This window comes from Labrus mixtus, chromosome 1 (genome assembly GCF_963584025.1).
Source record: "Labrus mixtus chromosome 1, fLabMix1.1, whole genome shotgun sequence".
Lineage (NCBI taxonomy): Eukaryota > Metazoa > Chordata > Actinopteri > Labriformes > Labridae > Labrus > Labrus mixtus.
The window spans coordinates 17686159-17705957 of record NC_083612.1 but is presented as its reverse complement, the minus strand read 5'-3'; the positions used below and the strand labels follow the sequence as shown (position 1 = coordinate 17705957).

Sequence of the window (19799 nt, the reverse complement as noted above, 5' to 3'; positions counted from 1 at the left end):
TCCTTTTCGTTATATCTTGAACTAACCGATATTTCCATGGAACAAATCAGAATAAAACAGTCTCATTGGTGGCACTGAACTCCACACAGTATAAACAGCATTCATTTGTCACTCGTGCCAGGATACAAGTGATAATCATCGCATTATGCCATTATATCTGCCATGTAGGGGAGAAGGACAGGATGAGGGGGAAAGAGAAGACGAGGAGAGAGTGGGAGCAGACAGTGGGCTTGGTGTTTTTGCTGTGTTTAAGATTTCATCGCCCAGACGACTTCAGCCTAATCCCCGGAGACTGCTTCCTTACTTAGGAAATACTTCCTTCCTTCAGACTGACCGAAGAAGTGATTTCTCCTCTGTAAACAACGAAAGTAAAACAGAGAGGCACAGTCCTGAGAAAACAGTTCAACAGTCTTCGGCGATGAGACACAACGTCATACTGATGCTATTATAGAAAGTGACACGTCTTTGTGGTGAAATCAAAGCAAGTTTCCCCTTGGTGCCAGTTATAGAAAGTAAGATTGAATGATGCACCAGTCCTGACCTGTGTCTGGTTTACCGATAGTGGACATCCAATTTATTCAAAAGAATTTTGGTTAAACTTGAGGCCCACTTCCAGAATAAGAGACCAATTATGGCCTGAAACATTCACTTAACATACCACCAAATCAAAGTAACATGGTCTGTGTGTCAGCTTACTCTTTGCTGTACACTGCTAACAGACGTACATTTTTTAGCTGCACAGTCAGCTCGTCTGCACAAACATCACACTTGGATATGACTCTGCTGGTCTCCACACAACGACATGTAAATCTCTCCTTTTTAAAAAAAAAAAAAAAAAAAGGGTTAATCTGTCACAGAGATATTCCTGTTAAGCAACTTGCTGTATCATCTAATCGAGAAAAATGGCCCCGAGACAACAGCCAGCAGACATAAATCTCCACTTCAAAAAGGCACACAGGAGACAACAATGTAAAGTGCTGACTGGTGTGTGTATTTTTAGGGCTCCTCTGTATGCAGCAAGGGGCTACAGTGCAGTCTGTGAGGAATATGTGTGTGTGTGTGTGTGTGTGTGTGTTTGATAGTGACAGTCATAAAATGTAACACAGAGAAAGTCAGAGTGTGCGTGTATGTATGTGTGCTTATTCATGTTGCCAGACATGTGTGACTGCGGATGTCCACCTCTGGGACACAGCATTAGAAGAGCACTTGAATATTTTGTCAACTGAACTAAACCTCCTGCGCAGTGGTAGAATAAGCATATGTGCACAGACACACACACACACACATACACACACACAAACACACACACAAACTGATGGAGAGTCAGCAATTAGCATCTCGTCAGACATTGTAAAAGCTCTGGAGGGTTTCTTTTGGAATGTCAGATGAGGATGCTGGGTATTAAAAAGTTATTTATAGAAAAAGACAACATAAAACTCTCCACTGGTTACTGTGGTTCAAAAGACTGAAGCTCAACTAAAATAACAATCTTCAAGAAAGGAATTAGAGGTTTAAACGCCGGCACACTTATAAACTAAAAGGACACTCAGAGAGAGCAGACCTACACCAAGACCCACAGTCCAGTCTTCTCTGTCATGCAGTGAAAAGGATTTATTTGTGTGAATGATGCTCATGCTACGTCGACCTAACCTTTAACATTGTTTATTTTGTTCATACTTAAAAAGGAGCAATATGTAAACACTGCAAACATTGGAGAGAGCTATCTCCTCCCCCGCCCCCTCCTCCCTAGAGTGGAGGAATGTTGTGGAAACGGAAGCGTCAGTGTTTAGCCAGCTCTGCATCGATCTTGAAACCTTTCTGCACTCTTTGGCGCATTTCTGATCGTGGAGCTTATTAGAAAATGCTGAAGCTTTTTAGGTTGGGTAGAATCAGTCATATCTGAACCAGTCTACCATTTCTGGTAAAAAAATAATAATAATACAGACCATTCAGGACCGTAATCTTAACTAAGGGGGACATACTGGCTGCTGCATTGTTTTCAGAGAAGCCAGCTTTTTTACATCCCATGTTTCCTTAATGTCTGATGATATAATAAGGTCATTTTATGGTTTAATTCAGTAGATGTCCATACAAATTGCTCATTTAATAGGAAAGACTGCCTTTGTAACATACTCATTCATTTTCAGTGAATTATAGAGGTTCTTGTTGCAAGATTTTGGTCCCTTAACAGAAGCTGATTAGCTGTTTCCTGCCGTGTTCCGAGTCTTTCTGTTAAGCTAGGCAAACTTTGGATTAATGTCACACAGACACAACCTTTACAATTGGTATCAATCTTCTTATCTCGACAAGGGCAACTCTACAAGCCTCTGTGGGTTACTTTGGCTTCTCCTGCACATTTCTTTCCAAAGTTGTTTTTTTAAACTTTCTAATCTTTATGTACTGCTTGTATTGTGTCTCTTGTTAATGGTCTATTGTGGTCTTTTCTTCCATGCAATAAAATATAAATTACAAAACATATGAGCCAAAATGTCGTACTTTTTCAAAAAAAAAACAACAACAACATGTGATGGTAACAAGTCAAGACAAATGTATGCTAATCAGCATGTTTGACACAGGAGCAGCAAAAGGACTCCGAGTGGGGAAATAGCCGTGGTCAGTCAAACTACGTTGTTTCTTTACAGCAGCCGAAATGGCTGGATTGTTGAAGGGTATTGACTCTGAATAATCCTGCTTCCCTCTAAATCCTCATCCTCTGACTTCAAACAGTGTGCAAAGGCTTTCAATAGAATCTGGCATCCTCCCAACTTTCTCTCTGTCAGTTGTTCATTCTTCTTCTTCGCATTCTTCTTCTCTCCCTGTCCTCCCCTGGATCAACTGTCCAGCCTTGAATCACAAAGCCAAGCCCAAACTCTGTGCAAATCTCGAGGAGAGGCCCCTGCAATGACTCGCAAGCACACATACACATCAACACTTAGACACACACATTACCCACACTCCTCTAGTAAGAGTGACAACAAAGGAGGCACGGCTGTGGACCTGGTGGACAAAGAGTCTGCCAAATAAAAGGTCCCACTCAAAGGAGCAGAGAGCAGGTTAGAGGGGATATGAAGGCAGGTTGTAGGAATCAACCAAAGAAATCTTCAAAAAGAAAACCAACCACTCCTCAACTTATTCAGTTCACACACGTATTCATCACACATTCATCTTGCAAGGTCTTCCTCTTAGGTTACCATCAAAATCTATTTTTTTCATCAAACTTAAGTCTCTGTCTCTATCCTCAATTTCCCACACTCATACCACACATTTAGAGTTTTTATCTTGCCCTTTGTGTTATGAACGGTATAACAAAGAGGCTACAGTTTTTCACGTGAGATGTCAGATACTTTTAAGGGTTTGTTGAGGGCACATCTTAAATTGTGAAAAAAATAATAAAATGGGTGTTTTAGAATGCAGATTAAATTGTAAAAATCTGTTTATCTACTGATCGGCTTCAGCTCCCCGGTCATTTTTTAAAGAAGTTTGCCCCGAAGCAAAGTATCAGACTATTGAAATATTATCTGATCATATGTATCTGATTTAAAGTTAAGGGATTACCAAATTTCACCAAATGTCATTCATTTCCTCCTGAAGAGTGCATATATGTGTCTGTCTAGACTTAAACCTATTCAATAGATGATGCAGAAATAGTTTAACCTGCTGGTGGATCTATTGTAAAAATCACATTATCACCAAAGCCACAGGATTCCTCCTCTGGGCAACATGAATAACATGGTAATCCATCCTATGGTAGTAACGATGCTTCAGCACGACCAAACTTAAAACAGAGACCAGAGACAGTCCATGGTCCAGCGCCGGTCGCCACCTCCTGCTTGCTCGCAGTGAATATTCCTGAAACATCCTGCTGCATTTTTACATCAACTCAAACCGTCTTCATGCAGAATGTTTACCTGAGGGCTGAAATTCTGGATAAATTTGGCAGTTCGGGTTCACACATGCAGCTCACCTCGCAAATTTCAGCACATTTTCAGGAGTTTTGTGCAATTGAGAAGCAGCAATGCAGTGACTTTAAAGAGAGGAAAAGGAACTGTTTTTACAGTAACTGTCTCGCTGTGTGTTAACTGTGCTGCTTACTCTGGATAAAAACCTAAAACTGATCTGATTTATACACGTCTCTTATATAGTGGCACCAGGTATTTTTTTTAAAGGCCACAGCTGACCTCTTGGCATGATAAAACAATAAGCAGCATCTATGTGAGAACGTCTGCTGCTACTTGAGGGAATATAAAATAAGGAATGTTTATAACCAAGACAAAAGATCCTAAAATTCAGAGTCCTATAAAAAGCTGCATATTTTCCCAGACTGAGGTCAGCCGCCAATTTGTGACCAACATAGAAAGTTTACTGGAAGCAAACACTGTGTTACTGTAGTCAGGGATGCAGTGCTGCTCAGGGCTGGTCACAGGACAATATCTGTGTGCCTGCTAAGAAATTACTGTTTTGAATTTGGAAATCCTGGAGAAATGAAATTGCAAAGGAGCAGTGAGGTAAGTGTGGTGACTGCTGGAGCACTGCTTTTAGAACAGCACATTACACAATGTCCATTCAGTAGCAGCTGGGAAAATTGAAGTGCCAAAGTACAGACAGAGTGTGTTTTCCCCAAAATGTAGATTTCTGAAACAACTATTTAGATGTGATACTATTCCAATGACACAATCCACAACCATTTACGCCAGTAAATAGCCCAGAGCACATAAAAAAAAGAATACATCAAATATATATGGGGGGAGCTAGAAAACAAGGCAAAGTTGGATAAAACATTTTTGTTCGTGTCCTTATTGAAATCAAGTTTTTGTTTTAATACGCAAATTGTAGTTTGGAATTCCCTTGATCGCCTACAGTGATTTGTAATTAACTATTCATAGTTTTCTAGTTTGTGTGAATATTGGTTTCTGTTTCCAATAGCCAACTAAACTAAATGGGAGAACATTCATTTAACAGCCTGATTATTCAAAGCTTACTAAGAGATCCTTTGCCTCATGGGGAATGAACATTGAAACAGCTAAGAAAACCTTATATTTGAAGGAATATTAGTGTGTGCACCAGAGTGCAGGGTGAGACATAATGTTGTTCATTGCCAAGAAAATTATCAACCCAAAATCGGTTGATTAAATACTTAAACTACTACTACTACTTAAAATACTTAAAGCAACCCATTTAATAAACCTTTAAATTCAAATGTGCATAGTGCCAGGGAGAAGAAAAAGGCTGTTTTCTGAGCTTGTGAAAAGTTGACTTTGTGTTCTAACGTAGTGTGACTCTATGTTGTGGTATAGGATGTTGTGGTTACAGGGTTTGGGTGTTAGCTAACAAACTTTATGGTTGAATGTCTGTACTGCAATATAAACTCTGCTTTAAAAATGTTAATGATGTAATTACTAGAAATCAAAACAGCTTTGCTTCTCCCTACTCAGACCTCCTTGTTTGGCACAGATTGTGCTGTCCTAATTTGACGGCTGATTACGGTCTCCACTGAATCAAGCTGTGGGGCCGCTGCCATTCAACTATGTTCCGTTTTCAATTCAAAGAGTCAAAGATGGGCAGTGGATCCTTCAAAAGCTGGTCAACAGAAACACAATTAGCATTTATGAGGGCAAATAGCAAATCCAGAGAACAACAGGCTAGCTTTCCACTTTAACGACAAGCAGCACTCAGTCCTGTCCGTTTGATCTTACATTCACCACAACCACTTGAGCTCCACACAAAGCAGAAGCTCACAATTAGAAGCAGTGCAAATAAAACAGCAAAGACTGACTGACTATGTCTGCTGGATTCCTGTGTGCAATGTTAACAAGAACTTATTTTTCTTCCCAGGTTAGTCAACAAATAAGACATTGGCTGGAAGAAAGACCATAACCACAGAGGGTGAAGGACCACAACAGCTTCATGCTAAGAACATTCTGGTTACAGTTAAGTTTAATTAACAGCCGGATATGCCAATCAAGTGGTCAGTCAGTATTATTGAAGGCTTTAAGATAAAGTACGAGACATTTTAAAAATGTACATTGTGGTACCGCCACGGCATATCTATCGTTTTTTGTTTGTTTTCCAAATGTTTGCACTTTTTCTGATGAAAAAACAACCTGACTGTTCGCCTTTACATTACCAAGACAGCATCAATGTGGACCTCAGCCATTGAAACCAGCGCTTTCAGACACCTGAAGAAGTTTCACAGCTGCAACCTCAACTGAGCTGAAGAGCAAAACGATCTCTGCTTATCCGTCCTGCGAATAAATGCTGAGTGATGGAAAACACACCTGTAACTCCATCTGCTTGTGGTTTTACTGGGAATGGTACAACCCAAAACCAGTTAGTGATAACACATATACAAGGACATTCAGAATGTAGAAATCAAGATTTTTGCTTCAAAAACAAAGACATGACAGATCAACTACAGATGATTAGATGAGATGATACTATGATTTTTCAGGCCAGCTGTATCTTTGTGTTTTCTATTAGCTAAAGGATAATCAGCTTCAGGATGTGACTCAATACTTCACAGACATGTGAGTGTTAGACAATCTTTCCATTCTCTTTTTCACCAAAGTCTTTTTGAGAAAATATGACGATTCCTTTGAGTTTTAGATCTGCTAGTTGTTGATATTCTTACCCTTGTTTCCAGTCTTTATGCTAAGATAAACTAACTGACAGCCTTACACTTTTTTCATAAGCCCATATTCACTAGGATTGTCAGAAACCAAAATCATCAAATATGCTAATTAGGAGGTGACCGATTATCGGCCTAGCTGATTATCAGGGGCCGATATTATCTGTATCTGCAATAAAATGATTTAATTTAACAGTGCGCTTCTATGGCTCTGCTGCAGGTGTGTCGATGATGATGTATCCCTCTGGGTCTGTTTTCACTAACCCCTCTGTCTCACCGCCAACAAGACTATTAGCTCATCCTGTATTAGCTTTGCCTGAAAGATTTTCCTTTTACAGTAAAGGCATATCAATTCCAAATATGGGTTATCGGTCTCATGAACTACTAATAATCGGTATCACTATCTTCCCTAAAAATCAATATCAGCCGTCCCCGAATGCTAATCCCTGTTCACTTACTCCTACATGTGATGTAGCTGCTCATGCAAAAGCAAAGTTATTTACATTTTATCCCTACTTTGTGTGTGCTGGAGCATGTTTTGTCTTTGAATTCAGTTTCGAATTTGGCAAGAAGATGGCAAGCTCTAAACAAATCCTCACTTCTTACTTCACATAATGAGAGGCAGATTTGATATATTGTTCAGTTTTGCAGTCAGTACAAGGTAATACACCGCTTTCCAAACACTTCTTTGAATCAAAGTTTGTACCATAGAAGAGCATTCCTTTGATCCTGTGATCTCAGACCTTTATGCAGTGATTTGAGCACTTCTCCCCAGACACTCTCTCAGGCATCTGAACAGCTGATTCAAAGTGGGCTCTGTTTCTCAGTTTTATTTGAGGTCTGCCCCACAGGGCGCACAGGTTGGTTGCCATGGATGTAAGACAAAACTGTGCAGGACGAAAAAAAAAAAAATCTCCCCTGAAGCCCTGCTCAGCAGGCAGCATATTTGTAGATTGTGTGCACAATGCGCAGGAACCTCACAACCGGTGAATGAAAACATGCAATCCTGAGAGACTTACTGACAGACCGAGAGCAGGAGGGGAGAAAAGAAGATATGTGCTGTAGAGCTCAAAGGCCGTCTGCTTGACATTATGCCATCAACATAATCTTTTTTCTCTCTATTTTTTCCTACCTCAGTTGCCCAGCTATCTTTTTTTTCTGCTGTTAAATATCTGTAAAGCCAGTGGTTGGGTTCATTTAAGGTCCAGATACTGAAATAATGGAGCACAGTTATCTGACAAACTAAAAACAAATGTAGTAAACCATTACTACAGGAGGAGCCCTGTTTTGATGTTCTAATTATTATTAACAGCTCAAGAATCTGTGTTGCTCATTATGTGAAAGCATTGAGCTTTTTTTCTACATAAAACATGGCCATGACGATGTGTGAAGACCCATAACAAGCACAAAAACACGAGCATAAATTCCCCAGAGAATAACATTTTAGATCACATTTTATCAGTCGTTGTTATTCTCAGTGTCTCCTGAGTGTTTCAGATCGTAATCCATCTACATCCCTTTCATTTCTCCATGCCCCCCTCTCCCTTCAGCTGCATCATATAAAGATACCTAATTGAAGGCTTTTGCGCAAAACAAATGACCACATCAGCTGGCCCCCTTTTAACTCACCCTTCTTCCTGTCTGTTTGCAATGCATTATACACTCAGCTTGTTCTCTGTTGTCTCTCAAATTACAGTGCAGGCTGTCAATCAGTCAGAGACTTAAAACAAATTGACTTGTTTTGGTGTAAAACTCGAACCCGCCAACCTCCTCTCTATTTTCCCGTTTATGATGAAGTAGACCAAAGTGCAGCAAGTGGATATATTTCATTTTCATGAGTCGTAAAGTTGTTGGCGCTCTTCACTTCCATTATCATCTGATTACACCCAAAACAAAACTCACAGTCTCACAAGACGAATAACAAACAATTCAGTCAAATTAATTCAGCGTCATTGAACGCTCCCTACATAGGAGGACGGATTAAATGCTCGACTTGTGTTTCTTTTATGTCCGCACATGGACAGAAAAATCTCTCTCTTTTACACTCTTGTTAAGATCTGAGAAGCTGCCAGACATTTCTGTTCCTCCGTGCTTCCCATACATATGGTGCCACAGAGTTTTTCTTCCATGTGACAAAGGCTCTTAAAACCTCTACAGCCGAATAGAACAATGCCACGTGGGTGGCTCTGTGTGTGTGTGTGTGTGTGTGTGTGTGTGTGTGTGTGTGTGTGTGTGTGTGTGTGTGTGTGTGTGTGTGTGTGTGTGTGTGTGTGTGTGTGTGTGTTGCTGTGTGTGTAAGTGTGCGTGCCAGTGGTTGTAAACAGATATCTCAGACTGTGAGTCAAAAAGTCTGCATCAACATTTGAACAAGTATTAGCGTGTGATCAGCACAGATTTACTTAACAGAAAGACAAACAATTTAAAGCAGATGCGGAGGAGCAGTTTGGTTTTGTAGGCGGCTGCACTTTTTTTTTTCCATGTGTGATTTAAAGATACAAATTGGACTTTTGTCATGATGATAAAAGATGTGATCCCACCAATTACTCACAGATCAAGATGTGTTTGAATTGCTGCTTAAACGATTAGTGAACGAGGATGGGAGCCACTCGTCCTTGGGTTAAAACAGAAAAAAACATTACGTTAAAAAGGTTCAACAAAAACGTGTTGGACATATCTTTTTGTTTTACTGTTTATTGGGTTTTAATATTCTATTTTAAAGGTGTCCTCCTTGGTACTTCAATGATTTTGGTTGAGAACTTGTTGCATATATTTCTACCTCGAAACATGACAGATCTTTATACCGCACCTGATCCAGGCTGGCATTGATCTTATCGACACAAAGTAGTCTCCCTGGTATTATGTTTAACTCTCAATAAAATCTTTGTGAGTGCTTCCTTTAGTGTGCTGTGGACTATAAAAGATATTCTCCAGAAGCTTATTTACTCATCCTCTTGTGTGAGATTATATTTAACCACTAAAATGAACCCATGGAAAGAAAGTTTGGGGTAAAGAAGTTTCACTGAAAGGAAAAGAAAGAGGAGTTGAACTTTGACCGGTTAGAATGAATATAAGAAGTGAGCGTACACACACCATGGGATTTGGTGACACTTGTTAATATGAATTTATTTTCCCAGGAAATCTCCACAGGGCCCCTTTGATTGTCTTTCAAAACAAATAATTGGTCAAATTTGGCAAGAAAATGCCCAAAAAAAAAATGGTATTTAGATCTTGTTCCAGTTTCTTAAACGTTGTTGTCAGGGGAGTTATATGTACGGTTTGTTGGACGGCACAAGTAATCGGAATATGTCATCTTCAGCTTTGGGACATCGTGACGCACAACATTTATTCAATAATTAATTATCACATTAATCAATAATGCAATAATAGTAAGGTGCAGCTTTAGCTCTGACTGCAAATACATGCATCACACAAACACCTCAGGAACACGACGTAATGACTTAAGAAATGTAATATTCAGAGCAGTTATGCGGCCGCTGTGACTCCAATATGAGACGTAAATTGCTGAGCGTCTGTTGCCACTTGAATTACGCAGACTGGAAGTTGGAAGCAGCCGCCGCCAGTGTTTGTTGACTGATGTGAGCCGATGTTGACAGGGAACTCTGTTTGGTTTGGCAGGAGCGCACACAGGCTGCCATTCCTTAGATGAAACCATGTGAGCGCCGTTCATTTTGTGCTGCCGCTTTTTTGACTGTCCCTGTGTGAACAAAACCAGCCAGCCCTCAAAGAAAACTCTGAGGAGAAGGAAGATAAATAAACCTTCAGAAATGTAAAGGGGGGGGGGGGGGCTGAATAAATATCAAATAGACACGGTTGGAAATGTCATTTTCCTCAGTCAGAAAAATAATTACAATTATTAGACCAAAATCAACAAATTATGAATGCTTCAAACACGTGTTGTCTGTGTAGCCAACTCCAGATTGAGCTTCCATGCTTTAGACATCCACATAAGTGTTCCACTTTATTTCATTCTCTGGCATGTTTCTACATTTGAATCAAATCCACATTATCCTTCCAACTATTGTCAACACTCTCTAGAGCACTATATGTAAATGAATCCACAGTTAAATCTATGTCCCAACAAATACTATAACAAATAGATTTGATCTTTTTACAAAGCTTCTACAAACACTTTTAGGTAGAAAAAAATATATTTGTGACCAATTTAAAGATTTACCACTTTAGTATGGGGCTAAATTCCACAGACGATGAAAGGACAGTATTCAAAGATATACACGACAACGTCTCATCCTTCAAAAATAAACTCTGAACTCCAACGTTTTTCATAAAGCTGTTTTCAACTTTGTTATAAGTTAACCATATCCAAGTGGTAACATCAACATTACAAACTTTATTTTAAAAGCCAGAATGTTAGTTCACCTTCAGACACGTCACACATTGAATGACTTAAACCAGGCGCTGCCCCTGCAAACCTCCACTAAATCACTGTGATCATGCAAGTGTCTCCCTATAAATCATTTGCGTTTGGGTGGAGGATAACAGCACGTCTTAAAAACTGAGAGACATCATTAAAGTGAATTGGTTTAATGATACGTCTGCACATTCAAGTCATGAGCTTCTGTATTTGTAGCCCACCCATTTCAGACGTCATATGACAGCTATCAGCTAAAGTAGGAGAAACATCCCACACCAGGCAGGGAGTGAGCGCAGACTGAGGCAAGTTGTTGCCTGTGAGTCGACTGTCAGTCATTGCCGGGGTGAGAGGATGGAGAGGTATGGAAAACAGAACGAGACAGAGGTTGAAAAAAAGTGGGGAAAGGAGGCTGTCAAGTCAATGACGGGTTAAATGCGTTTCTGAAAACTAAAAAAAAAAAGAGGATTTGATTTTCTCATTAGGGCACACAGAGGAGCATGACATCTTGCACAGGATGGGAAGTGATTAGTAAAAGCCTCTGTTTGTATACCTGACAGATATTCACCTTTACAGACAGCCTCCAGAAAATCTATCTAATCCCAAAATCTTTGTGGAGCTGCAGATCTGGAGGGAGGAAAGACCCTGCTCTGTCTGCTCTGAAGTGGAGGCACGTTGCATACACACACACACACACACAAACACACAATCTGACTCATCCAGTGTTTTTACAGCACCCACACAGACCCAAACTCCTAAATGCATACCCCGACTGGGAAATACACACAAACATCTACACACGTGTAATTATCCGCGTAAACATTTGCGGTCTCAACTCAGCACAAAGTCGATGAAGATAAACCTTTACAACAGTGAAGACTAAACACACAAAGCCACTCGGACTCTTACCTTGAAAAGCGGCGACATTACGTGAGATAAGGAACTTGAGGCTGGAGCTGGACGTCTGGAGGAGGTTCTGGATGTCTCTCCGGGCCGCCACTTGGTACTTCTCCTCCATCTTCTTGGTGCAGCAGCTCAGGTTCTTGGACATGCACACCTGAAGGTCTGAACCTAAGAGTCATCGAGATTACAGTCATTAGTACACAACATGAGAGTGAACCAAAGGCAGGGGGATTGTAACAGCGTTGCAGTTCTGGAGTCTCTTTTAGTCCTTATCCGTTTCTGTAAATGATTTCTTCCTCTGCCATCAATTCCCATCAATTTATGAAACCCAGAAGGACTTCTAGATGAATTTGTCCATCTTGTTTCAATCAAGCAGACATCATAATAGACCATCAAGAATCACACTGGTTTTGAATCTTGGGAAATGGGTTGAATATATGTGTGCAAAATTGAATATTTCTCACTATGATATAAAGTCTTTTGGGTTACGGTAAAGCCCATGTTGCAGGATGTTGAAGTGGGTTTTCCTTTTACCAACATCAGTAAGTGTTTATTTTTCAGAGACAGGAATGCTTACCCCTGTGACTTGAGTGAAATGCTCCGACATGACAGGCATAAACTGGGGCAGAGGATTTGCTCGCTCTCTTCAGGCTGCTCCACTTTTCTTTACACATTCCAAAGATATCCAAGTCAGGTGGATCTGACACCCAAAACTCCCTGGAGGTATGAATAAGTGAGTGTCTCTAACTATCCTCTATATCATCTATGTGACAAACAGGGAACTGTCCAGAAATGACAAGCAGCTTTCCTTCCTGTAGCAGCATTCATCAGAGAGGGAACAGGCTAGTTATGTCAGACTGGATGAGGCACGGCAGTGATTTGAGCATCACACTAACAACACACTCATTACATTGTTATCATGCGAATGTAAAGCAGGTTTATTAGTCCACGTTTACTAACTTAGTATCACAACAGCACTTGCGTGTCAGCAAACACAAGTTAACATGGAAAAAATTGTAATTAGGATTTTCTGAAAAACTCAATTTGTCAGTAAAAATCTGACCTACAGCAGAGGCACTGGATTAAAGAGCTTTTGGGCCTAATGCTAACAACAGCATGCTAACACACTCATGAGATCTGGGCAATATGTGATCCTAAATACTCAGGAAGATGTTCTAGGGTGGATTGATAAACAGCATTCATTTCTATTAGGCAAGTTCAGTGTCCGTCGGAAAGGTAAAACTCTGAAGTCAGGACTTCTGAGCACTTTTACACTGACAGGTGCGCAGAGTAGACAGTGTCATGACATTTTAAATTTGAGGTAATTTATATATTTTGTATTTTAATTTCTTATTGCTGCTTAATGCCATATTTCTTTATGTCTTTTGGAGCTTCATTTTTTGCATATCTTTATATTTAACCTTCTCTGATTTAAATGTTTTCTTTTAAATGTCTCTGTTCCCCTTATAGTCTAAATAAACTTGATCTCATGTAAACATTGTTGTTATAATTGTTAGCATGTAAATCATCTTAGTCTAGTGTGTTGCCAAACCAATTGCTAGTTATCAAATAAGTAAGTTATATTAAAGGTGCACTGTGTAGTTTTGGTAGAGAAATGTGAAATTTGGAGAAATGTACAGATTCTGTGGTACATGTTCATAACTCTATACACAAACTATCCTCAAGAGGAAAATGTGGTCCCTGGGACACTGTTTCAAGATAAAATGATTCAGGAGAAGTTGTGGTAGGTCGTCCGCAACAGTGAAACCGTAACTCTCCTGGTAGCTTTTTAGCTCCAGGGATCCATTTTTTCTTTGAGTAAAGTTTGTGTATCAAGTTCAGAAAATAGAGCATAGAATTGTTTCACTTCTCCAACTTTCAAATTTCACTACCAAATCTACATAATGCACCTTTAAAGCTAATGTGAAAGTCAGCATTGCGTTAATAAAGGTTCAACCGTAAAATACAAGTACAAGATCAGTACGATTCATCATCAGAGGAACATGAAGGTGAGCAACGAATTTGGCAGCAATCCACCTTGTAGTGTAGAGAAATGAACACACAGAAAAACACAAAAGCCAACTTGTTGGGAAGGGGAAAGAGGGGGTCAGAAAATCAGCACAGTTGGTTTGAAGCCCATGTTATTACAATGACGTATTTGGACACAGTGGTGGACTGATTAATCTCTAGTTACAGATTATGTGTATAAGTGACACACGGCATATAAAGAACAGTCTGTGTGGAGAGCAAAAAGGGGCTGAACAAATCCGGACTACTGCTTCCCTGAACACATCAATCATTTAAAAACAATTCAGCTTCTATTCATTTCTCTAGATCTTTCAACTCCATTCTCACTTCTCTAGACAGACTGAAAATAAGGACAACATACGGAAAAGTGGTCTTGGCCTGAAGTCCTTTACAGCTTACAACTGGCTAATACGGATGCCCTAAAAAGTTGAGGTTTAGCCAGAGGGTTCCCAGATTGTGGAGTGGCTAATGCCAGGATCAAGCTTTCCAACCTAGAAAAACACATCTTGCAAAAGTACACCTCGGATGAGGGGCTAGAGGAGCACACGATGGCACATGAATGAGTAATAAACCTGTTTTATAAAATATGTACTTTGATCATGAAATCCTCATATCGGTGTAATATACTGGCAGTCCATTCTTGCTATCACTGCTATCTAGCACTGCAAACGTTAGAGGGCTTTACTTGAGCAAGAAAAACAACGAAACTACTTGGACCTGATAGAAGATCTGCGTCAAAGCATTATCACTTCATCAGGTCACGTCTCAGGTTTGCCTCTGTGAACAAATGAAAGCAATCTGCACACATACGGGACAATCAAAACATCTTAAAAGCGACCCAAAACTCTGCAGCAGCGTCTCCGACATGCCTAGGCAGAGCTCACAGAGATGTTGCCAGAGACGCTATCAGCACCCTGCGAGGTTCAGGAACGAGGAGGTAGCAGAGGGGGGCAGCATGGCACATGTGGAGGAATTCAAACTCTCAAAAGATAAGACAACTTGAAAGTGCCCCAGGTCCTGCTTTTTTAAAAATGCTTACAAGAACTATTTCCACTTTGAACGCCACTGAAAACAGCTTAGACTGGCTGAGGTGATGAACTTCTAGACGTTCTGACCTAAACTAAAGGATGTGTGGCACTTCTTTTTTTTTTTAGAGAGTCACATGGAGGCAGCTTGCTCCCGATGATTCCTGGGAATTTCTGGAGGTAATGTCTTCTCTCCAAACACAGGATCAACTAAAGACAACATCAAAAATCATAAGATCAACTATATCACACATGATCTCCTGTTTCCCTATCTGATGTATTTTTCAGTACATTCATCTGAATCCATCAAGGAAACAATCTGTACAACGCCAAGATGCATTGTGGTCCTGGAGGATGTTTGTACTATGTAAGGCTGCCGGAAAGAAAAGGCCACCGGGGATGCAGAAATGAAACTGTCGCTATTGAAAAAAGAAGCTTTAAGGGGAAGAAAGAGACACTACGTTCAGCTTTCAGAAGAGCTACAGTTAGTCATGGATTCATTTTCATTTATTAAAATGAATAAATGAATAAGTCATCGATAAACAAGACTGAGTATGTTTTAAGAACAAGTCACTGACTGTTTTCTTGTTTCTTGACTTTTAATGATCAGATCTAATCTCTTATGGTTGTAGACTTAAAATGACATTTTAAGAGATCATTTCAGTTTTAGAAAACACTTCTCCTCGTCTACCTGCAAACTTGTTGGTAGGTTAAACATTTCCAAGACATTAATCTACAACGAAAATGAGGTTTACTTGGACAAAAATGCAACTCAGTAAAATAAGCACTTTAAGTCCATACAGCCACATGGGTGCAATTTATGGGGCAGGAGTGTTGATGGCATTAAACAGGTTATTTAGAGGTTTAGGGGGCGTTTGAGGGTTTTCTGTCAATTGCGTTGGTTTCCTCCCAGCAGCAGAGGAAAGGGTTGGTGAAGTTTATGGGGAGCAGTTTGTGGCAGGATGGCAGTCAACGCCATTAAGATTTACTTCTCTGAGAAAGCACAGAGAGCAGCAGCAAGAAGTCAAGTCAATGACAGCCAGAATGAAATATCGTGACTGGCAATTGTTGAGTTACACTGTGTACATAACTTTACACAAAATAATTCCTGTTTATCCCTGAAAGCCACTTAACCGCCGTGGACAGCCCAAAGGAGCAGAATTTGGTTTATTTGGTTTCTGTCACGACCAAAAAGTAATCTCAGCAGCTTTCGTTTCCTTGTTTCATGGGATTATCACAGCACATGTTATATTAGCTCATGCACCGCTAATCATACTGAGAGGTAAACAAAAAGTGACAGCTTTGACTGGCTGTACAAACTCAAATCTCCAAACAAAATCCTGAAATAGATGGAAGCAACACTTGTTTTATATTCATATAGTTCAACTCCAATTATTACTCTTAAACAGTGCTGAGATACATCACATGAGTGTGTGTGTGTTCAACAGCCACACAGAGATGGACTTCTGTAAAGCCAGATTTTGCAGTAATTTGAGACTCTTAAAAACTTGCTTTAAAAGTCACACAAAAGATGCCATTTAGCTGAAAGCTCTGCTGTGTGCCTGCCTGTGTATATCATTATCATAACTGCACACACGCCTCTCAAATGGGTTTTAAAAGGTGTGTTTTGTAACTGTAGACTTCTAGAAAGAAGCAAATGACAGGTTAAAAGCTGAGTTTACGAGTTCTACAGGGAGGTAATGTTGGATTGGATAACTTCTGGAGTGCATCATTTTCATTCATTGGTATTTTGATGCTCAGGTTGTAAATAGAAATTAAGAAAATGTAAAAATGTTGACTAAGAAATGTGACATAGTTTATCTGCATTGCTGGCTGAATAATTTATGAAAAGGAAGCTGGGAAAATCTACAATAATGTCACACACTAAACTTCTTAATCTATAAGATGAACTCCAACATACCTGGTCGAGGACTTTGAGGCAATAATTGACTCGGTCCAATTTGCAGGAGTTGGAAAACTTTTCGCACTTCGTCGCATTTGTTTGCGCTTCCAAACACTAATCCAAAACAACACGCCGGGAAGAAGATGTAGCTCATCCACAGCACACCCATTTTGATCCAATGCTGGTGATAAATACTCCGCAAGAAAACAAGCCTGTCTGAAAGTTGTATTTCCTCTAAACCTGCAGTCCCCTCAGGTGAGTCGCGTCCACATTTCAAGGTTCAGGATTCAGCGTCGACCATGAGGAGTCCGGGTTCGTCCCGTACTGACGCTCCGGACAATCATTGAAAACTACTCACAAGGGAAAGTTACTGAGGGTAGACTGCCCTGTTTGAAGGCGGCATGTTGTCCGACTTGGTTGGACCGACAGTAGAGGCGGAACCATAACGTTACCTGCACTCCGCCACTGGATGTGCAGCTGACCTGCGGCCCGAGAGCGCCACCTAGTGGACATGCGTCAAATTAAATTGAGTCACGATTCATATTTATGGCCAGTTTAAAAAACCGCAGGCTACAGAGCTGAAGTTAATTTGAAAAGCCACAGTAAACAGTGTTTCTTATTTCTTCAATAAAAAGTGTTTTGAATTAATAAACCCATGTCCACTTAAACACACTCTCCAAATCGCACATGTAAAATGTATGGCTGTTTTTCATTCAAACCAATGCGGTTATGAGTTTTCAAGGACTTTCGAGTAATTGCTAAGATTCTTTGCATCGGGGAACAACATTTATTTCTAACACAAATACAATGCATCAGGCTCCTTACTTAATATTGACAGGTGATGTAACTACAAAGGCCGACTTTTCAGCATCTCATTGATTATGCATTTCCAAATCAAAATAAATGTAGGCCTACATATGTACTACTTTATTATTAATTTTATTTTAGAAATAACACTTTTGTCACGATGCAATTTTGGTAGCTCCTTGACTCATTGTAGGCACAACACTGCTGGTGAGGGTTAACGGTGCCACGTGACTAGCTGAATTGACCTTAGTGACCTCATTTAATGCGTCACATTATCGGCAACCAAAAATATTTGACAGCTTAATTTCACTATAAATGCACCCATTAACTTAGAAATCGAAGATCAACTCTGACAGTAACATCAATAATTTTCTGCAGCTAAAGCACGTAGATAGAGTCTTGAAAGCATCGAACAAAATATTTAGAGAAAAAAGGTTTTAAAAATTTTAATTTATTTCAAGCAACATTACAGTTAAGCAGTGTATACTCAGCCACATCATGAATTAATTGCATTTTTAAACTGACCAATCTGGTCAAAACATCAAAAGGACACTGCTTGGTTCACAACTTTTCTTGGGTGATTATTCGGGTCAGGGCTCCATCTCCTCAATCCCACACAGGCCGGGACAAGTGCAATACCTCAAATTACACAGCATTGCTACCAATCCCCACCTGCACAGGACGGGACATCTTCATGTTTAGTATGTGCACATAACAAGAGGTAAATCAATATTGTTGTGAAGCATTTCCACTCGTTGGAACATAGTTCATCAACCTAGTCAGTTTTGCATGGATTTGCACAGCAAACATGAGTTAAAGCTGAATGCAAACCAGCAAAACTGACCAAGTGACGATAAACACACGAGTGAGAATTTCTTAACGAGATATTCAGCAAGATGCGGTTAGTTAGAAGTACTTTAAGTGCTCACATTGCAGTAGATAGGAGAAAACACTACCTGCACTATAAGCACTTTAGTACTGCTGAAACTGTGTCGCTGGGTGTTAACTGAAAATGTCCTTGGTTTTTAAACACAATATTGCATGTGTACAATTCAAGCAGATTGAGTTTGATGTGTCACCCCCACAACCAAAATCTGAACAAAAACAGGTGGAGAGCAAGCAGGCCACCATCAGTTTTGCATAGATTTGCACAACTCATCTATTCTTGTAGTGCAACTATGCAAAACTAGCAGAGAACTGCGAGATATTGAGCCCAATCAGAAATTAAGAATGGTCTGGTGGCGCATATCACAGCCCCTTATGCCAGAAGGAGCACTTAGGGCAGTAGGTGCTAGTCTATTTCACTATCTGCACTAGATGCACCTTAGCACAAAGACAGTACTTCAGTACATGACATTCAACAGCACAGAACATGCACAACAGTGTCTGGGTATTGCTGTAAGTGCCTCCACTGCAGTAGGTATTACATAGAACTACCTGCACTGTAAGCACTTTGACAATACACAGACTTAACAGCCTGACTGCCCCCCGGTACCATGGGAGAGATGGGCAAACGGCTTCATGGTGAACATAGTTTGGAGTCCTTCACTTCATAGTGGATCTGTGAATAAATAAATAAAAATATTAAAGCTTATTAAGAATAGTAAAGCATGATTAAGCACGTGTAAGCTACTTCAGTTGATCTCCCATTCCCTTGATAGATGTTTATAGTCTCTGATTAGTCGATAATTACATCGGTCGTTTGTTGTGGCATGTTATGATTTATTACAGCAGCACGAGGTCACTGAAAACATGAATGAGTAGCAGAGCCTGCGGCCCGCGTTCCCTGCGCCACCGAGGCGCATGCGCAAAGAACCATGTTGATCACCCCTCCCCCACCGTCTTTTAACATGGCGCCTCGAAGTGCGCCAACCTTTAGCTGAAATGGCTTTTAAAATCCACCAACAAGAGTACGATAAAAAGAGTATAACACGCTGAAATTGATGGCTGCGTTGTTGTTCTGTTATTTTACAGGAAAGGTTGTATTGTAGTTTGCTGAAACGGACTTCCATGAAACAAAAAAAAAGGTGATGGCCATGTAGGAACAGAGACCCAGCAGCAAGGTAGCTTAGCCGCTGCAAGCTGGTGTTAGCTCTATGAAAACATCGATATTAAACG

At 40.2% G+C, this 19799-nt stretch overlaps 1 protein-coding gene across 1 annotated transcript in view; it reads right to left on the bottom strand.

The window, feature by feature from the left end:
* gpc5a (glypican 5a) overlaps positions 1-17316 on the bottom strand; it is a 118503-nt gene extending 101187 nt beyond the window's left edge. The window contains exons 1-2 of the mRNA XM_061036019.1: positions 16893-17316; positions 11925-12086 (exon numbers count right to left, since the gene is read on the bottom strand). Coding sequence (XP_060892002.1) covers positions 11925-12086; positions 16893-17043 — 313 coding nt within the window. The 5' untranslated portion in view covers positions 17044-17316. The remainder of the gene's footprint in view (positions 1-11924; positions 12087-16892) is intronic.
* Positions 17317-19799: the final 2483 nt, after the last annotated feature.